Consider the following 6000-nt stretch of genomic DNA (forward strand, 5'->3'; position numbering starts at 1 on the left):
GTTGCAGGACTGGCTGATCCCTTGGCATTAACGCAAGCAGTGGCTGCTTATCAGGGCTGCCATTTCATTGGAATGCCAGAGTGTGAGGTAAGGGACAGATTCATTCTTAACAGCTACATTTTACTTTGTCAGTCTTGTTTCCTTCCACTTTATCTAATGAGTCAGTTCTTCCTTTTAACTTCCTCTCATCTTTCCTTGACCTAAAGTAAAAAGTTTTATTTCTCGTGTAGTTGTATTTATTTTATTTTAAAAATGGGTATAACACTTTTTTTTCTTACTGATCCGCAAAGAAGCTCACAGGAGTAAAGCATAAAACCTATGTAAAGTAATAATCTATAATAATCATCAATACTATCCAAATTGACTCAACTAAAGTACATTTCAGGGGCTGGCAGAGGAGAAAACTATGGCATGCTGTACAGTACAGAAGAGAACAAACAGAACACAACAACAGCACAATCATAAGCAGAGCAACACCCTTCCAAGCCCGTTGCAATCAATGGACTTAGAAAGGCATAACTCTGCTTGGGATGGTGCCATAAAAATGCTCTGTCCTTGTAATCATGCTTCACAATTTTGACAGCAAGAGATCATGGAGCAGGAAGCCTCCAGCACCATCTCAGTGTGCAACTGTGTCAACGGCAGGCAGTCCTGAAGGGTCTCTTTGTCAAAATCAGTATTTTATATTGGGCTGAAAAAGCAACTGGTAGCTAGTGCAGGACTAGATTGATAACAGCCATCCCAACCCCCTTATCGATAACTCAGCAGCCATGCTCTAGGTCTGGTGTAGTTGCTGTTTTGTATGAGCAACTGAAATGCATGATCACACTACTCAACATGTTGCTGATCAGATTGCTGGACTGTGTGCATGTGCGTATGTGTATGCTGTTGTAATATGTTTGGATTGTTGTAATACACTTGGATCCTATTATTTATTTATTTATATTTTTATTTTTCTTCTATGCCGCTCTTCACGACAAAGCTGGGCTCAGAGCAGCTGACAACAAAATTAAACACATTAAACTACAATTAAATTCATTTAAACCATTTAATAATAATAATAAAAGCCCCATGAATATAACAAATACTAAAATCAGAATATGGTGGTACATAAGTACCCAAATGATGCAACTCAGCGGTGTCTCCGGTATGCAGGGCCAATAGGCTGTATCAACAGAAGTAGTGTCCAGATCGCGCGAAGTGATGGTATTGCTTTACTCTGCTCTAGTTAGATCTCACCTAGAGTATTATATTCAGTTTTTGGGCACCACTGTTTAAGAAGGATGTATACAAGCTGGAACGTGTCCAGAGGAGGGCAATGAAGATGGTGAGGGTCTGGAGGCCAAGTCCTATGAGGGAAGGTTGAAGGAGCTTGGGATGTTTAGCCTGGAGAGGAGATGACTGAGAGGTGATATGATAACCATCTTCAAGTACTTGAAGGGCTGTCATATAGAGGATGGTGCTGAGTTGTTTTCTGTTGCCTCAGAAGATCGGACCATGGGAAGTAGTTGTGAATTTCTTGCATTATGCAGGGGGTTGGACTAGATGACCCTGGTGGTCCCTTACTCTGTAATACTATGATTTTATATATATATATATATATATATATATATATATATATAATGAAGAATACTGACTGTATGCCATCATCTCTTGGTAGCACATGACTCTGCATTCTTTCTGGAATAATACGGAGCAGCTGCTCAAGGCCAGTTGGCTTGCTATCAAGTGAATTGCAAGTAGCAAGAACCTTAAATGGGGTGAGGCCAAGATACATAGATTCAGTTCACCGGATATAGTGGAGCTGAAAGTCTCAACAGCCTGCCTTTGGACAAACTCCAAATCATTCGCGATTGTTCTCTTTTGTGTCTTATAGGTCATACTCGCCCAGTGTGTAATCTACTTTGCCAGAGCACCAAAGTCTATAGAGGTGTACAGCGCATACAGCAATGTCAAGACATGCCTAAGAAATCATGAAGGACCTCTTCCGCCTGTTCCTTTGCACTTAAGGAATGCGCCTACCAGACTCATGAAGGACATTGGCTATGGTAAAGGGTATAAATATAATCCAGTGTATAAGGAGCCTGTCGATCAGGAATATCTGCCTGAAGAACTAAAAGGGGTCAATTTTTTCAGAGGGAGTAGAGTGTAATAGTACCCATGATAGTCTTCCCCCAGCACCGTCCTAATACATACACACTGTTAATTCTGTAATTTCTTACCATTTTCTAAGACCTATGTGCCTCCTGGGCTGATAGTATTGAATACATTTGCTCATAATAACATGCACTTTTTATAAATGTATTGGTGATTTGGTAATATGACAATGGGCTATTTGGCTGAGGCTGAGCGTTTTTGTCCTAGGTGGAAAAAAATATAGGAAACTTTGGACATGGCATGCGTTGATGTTGGCTGAATCTTCCCTATAGTTTTAAGAGACAAGATTATCTAGAATTACTGGATCATAAACAAGCATGTATAGTTTAGATAGCAGTCACTTATTCTAAAGTTCAATCATTTCTGGCTAAAGTTAGGCACTGTTAACTTTTATCTATATGAACAGACAGATTAAAATGTGAATAGCACTCTCACAGAAATCAATGGTCTTAAAAGTTCTAATAGTTTTGTCTGGATCATGGATTTAGTTATTTAAATTTACTTTAAATTGTGAAAGGCAAAGAAAAAGAAAAAATGGATGAAAAACAATGTAACAAAAATTAAACGTCAGATTATTTTTGATACATTTGTAAATAAAGATGGATTTTAAAATTATTAAAATTAATCTTTTGATTAAAAGATCTTAGCAGTAGTCCTAGCAATATTTTATATGCCCTCTTATTTCCCACTTAATTGCCCTTGCTTCAAGTGCCTGGAATTCCCAAGTTGATTAGAAGAGAAAAAAGCTTGATGCGTGATTGGTGAGTTATTATTTTCCAAAGGCAATAGTGGAATGGTTACTAAGGAATGATGCAGAAATTTGGCGCACTGCAATCTCAATCCAAGATTCTATTGGACTGATGCCACTATATTCTATGCCAGAGGTGTCAAACATAAGGCCCGAGGGCCAGATCCGGCCCCTTGAGAGCTCTTATCCGGCCTACGAGCCAGCAGAGGCAGCCACCCCCCCACCCCCACTCTCAATCTGGGCTGGTGAGGCATGGTCCAGCCCAACCAAGAGACATTTATATCATATCCAGCCCTCATAACAATTGAGTTCGATACTCCTGTCCTATGCTGTAGGCCAGAATTCCCAGACAGTGTGATAGAACACTGTGGTGTGTCTTAAGGCGTAAAACATCCTGTAAACTCATAGAGGCAGGCAATGGCAAACCACCTCTGAATGATTCTTGCCTTGGAATCCAAACAAGACTGCCATAAGTCGACTGCAACTTGTCATAACTTTACACACACACTTATCACTCTGTCAGGCATCTGGAAAACATGTTCACACGGAGCATGCGCCACAACTTAGCCCAGGTATGTAGCATGTTCCTGCTAATAACTTGATCTTATTGTTGCCTTGTTTTTAGCTCTTTCCATTCCTCAAAGGATGCACTGCAACTTAGAATGGCAAAAATGCACGACTGGCCAGTATGAATGGAAATGCTGGTTTACAGAGCACGCCCAGATTTTACCCGTCTTGGTAAATGACGTGCCAAATGGCTGCATGTTCACCTCAGCGTTTCAGGGGAATTTTTTCCTTGCTAACAAATGCAAGCCAAGACAGTGCCATCTACTGGTAGACCAGCTGCTTCAAAGTGAAGTGCTTTTTGCACAGGGAGGCATCCAGAAGTTGGACTTTTTGTTCCTGTGGATGCTCCCTGCTCCAGTATGTAGTTGTCAGAAATAAGAGAAACCAGGAGATATCCAAAAAGACCGAGGCGGTATAGCAGGCTTAAATCTATTAGACTTTAGGGAGATGAGAGCCAGTGTGGTGTAGTGGTAGAAGTGTTGGACTAGGATCTGAGAGACCTTGGTTCAAATCCCCACTCTGCCATGGAAGCTCGCTGGGGGCCTTTGGGCCAGTTGCACCCTCTCAGCCTAACCTACCTAACAAGGTTATTGTGAGGATAAAAAGGAGAATGGTGTTGGCCGCTTCAGGTCCCCATTGGGGAGAAAGGTGGGATATTCTTTCTTTCCCCCTGTTCTTAGATTGAGGTCTTGAACAATAGAACCATAAAACTTAAATAAGACCCATCTCTAAAAACACCTCCCTTTGACTCTTCTCTGCAGCGTCCAAAAAAAGCAACAAAATAAGTACTCAAGAGTCCTCTAAGAAGAACTGAACCTTTTGCTCCAAAGTTGCTTGAGAAGATGTGGACCATTTGTTAAAACATGGTATAATCCATTTTAACCTAAGTTGGTATATGTAAGGACAGTGCAAAAGGATATGTACTGAGGAGTCCATTGACTGAAGAGGGCAGGGACACAGCAAATCTGAAAAAGGGCTATCATGCCAATAAAGGTGACTGAAACTGGGCAATTAAATCTTGAATGCATAAAGATTCTACATAACTTTGGACTAACTAGAAAATCCATACAGAAAGGAAGATTACCCTTAGTTAACAGGCCCAGGGCAAGTGGAGAACATATCCTCTGAGCATCAAAATGAGTGTAACTTACTCTAGCATAGATTAATTTGGCCACATGTTTTTTTTACATTGATCTACAGAAGAAAAGGCCTTCCACCTCCAAATTTACAAGTGATAGATTTATGTTCAAAATGCTGGAGCCATAGAGCTTTATAAGAGTCCTTGAGGGTTAAGCTTACCAAGCTATCCTCCGGGGACTCAAAAAATAGATGAAACCAATAATTAAAGGCACATGCCCAGGCACAAGCTTCTATTGAGCTAAGACCAAACTCATAGCGAAGGGCTGATGATGAAATGCACCTGGGGAGCCCTCCAATTGCTTGAAGGAATGAGGACTGCACTCTATTTATGGAATTGTCTACAGCAGAAATCCATATAGGGGCACCGTACAAATGTTGTGACATCACTATTGAGTTAAAGACTCTAATAGCTGCTGGGATATAATGTGCCCTATTAGAAAAGAAAAATTGCCTTCAGAGTAGCTGTAAACTTCTGAATGGCCAATTGTTTGACATCTCCAGGACAAAGTGGTGAAGAAGCTCAATTACCATTATCAGTGACTAAATCTATAGGATTTATACCTCACTAAAAGGTATGTTTCCTTGTTAGAATTAGTTACCCAAAGTAAAGAGGCAATCTTATTGAATCTTAGATTCTTTTTATTGCTAACTTCAGAAATATTAGTATCAAGTATAAATGCAAAGTATCAAAGTATAAGAAGAGTATAACAGAATATAGGCAAAGACCAAGCTAGTTTACAGGATTTCACAGATCATAATACAATCATAGAACAGAATTGCTATACATACCAACACGCCGTTCAGGAAGTCTGGTAAAGACCTCCATCGTCTTACAATTTTAAGTCCCTTATATACCTTTACTCCATGGGAACCCTAATCTGTGATTAATTATCATTATCTATTACAATATTCACACTACATCTCTTCAAGGATTTGAAACTCTCAAAACAAAATTTATTCTTCAATATATTTATCAGCAAAGTTCTATAGCAAGGTTACATAGATAATCAGATTCTCAATGTCAAGCTAGATAATTATAAGTTGCTAAATATAATTATGGTGAGAAAGTTACAGGAAGATGCTTATAATGAATTTCTATTACCCCCACTGAGAAACGATGTTTATAATGAATCCCTATTACCCCCCACTGTAGTTAAGTTTAAAGAGGTGGAATTTTTACGTTCTTATCTTTGTTTATTTTACCTGAAGGTCGTATTGGCAGAGTGCCTGAACTCATTCTGATACTGCCTAACTGGTAACCTTCAGTGAAACCATAATATTGCAGTATTACACATGCCAGGTTCCCGGCAGGAGTTCAACTTTAATTAACATACATTGCAAGCATTTAATATATTTTGAAGCTATATATGCCTAACGCTGCTACAGTG

At 39.6% G+C, this 6000-nt stretch overlaps 1 protein-coding gene across 1 annotated transcript in view; it reads left to right on the plus strand.

Moving 5' to 3' along the window:
* The window catches only part of WRNIP1 (WRN helicase interacting protein 1), a 55418-nt gene extending 53266 nt beyond the window's left edge, over positions 1–2152 (plus strand). The window contains exons 6-7 of the mRNA XM_056854980.1: positions 8–87; positions 1877–2152. Coding sequence (XP_056710958.1) covers positions 8–87; positions 1877–2152 — 356 coding nt within the window. The remainder of the gene's footprint in view (positions 1–7; positions 88–1876) is intronic.
* The last annotated feature ends 3848 nt before the right edge of the window (positions 2153–6000 follow it).

Source organism: Euleptes europaea, chromosome 8, assembly GCF_029931775.1.
Source record: "Euleptes europaea isolate rEulEur1 chromosome 8, rEulEur1.hap1, whole genome shotgun sequence".
NCBI lineage: Eukaryota > Metazoa > Chordata > Lepidosauria > Squamata > Sphaerodactylidae > Euleptes > Euleptes europaea.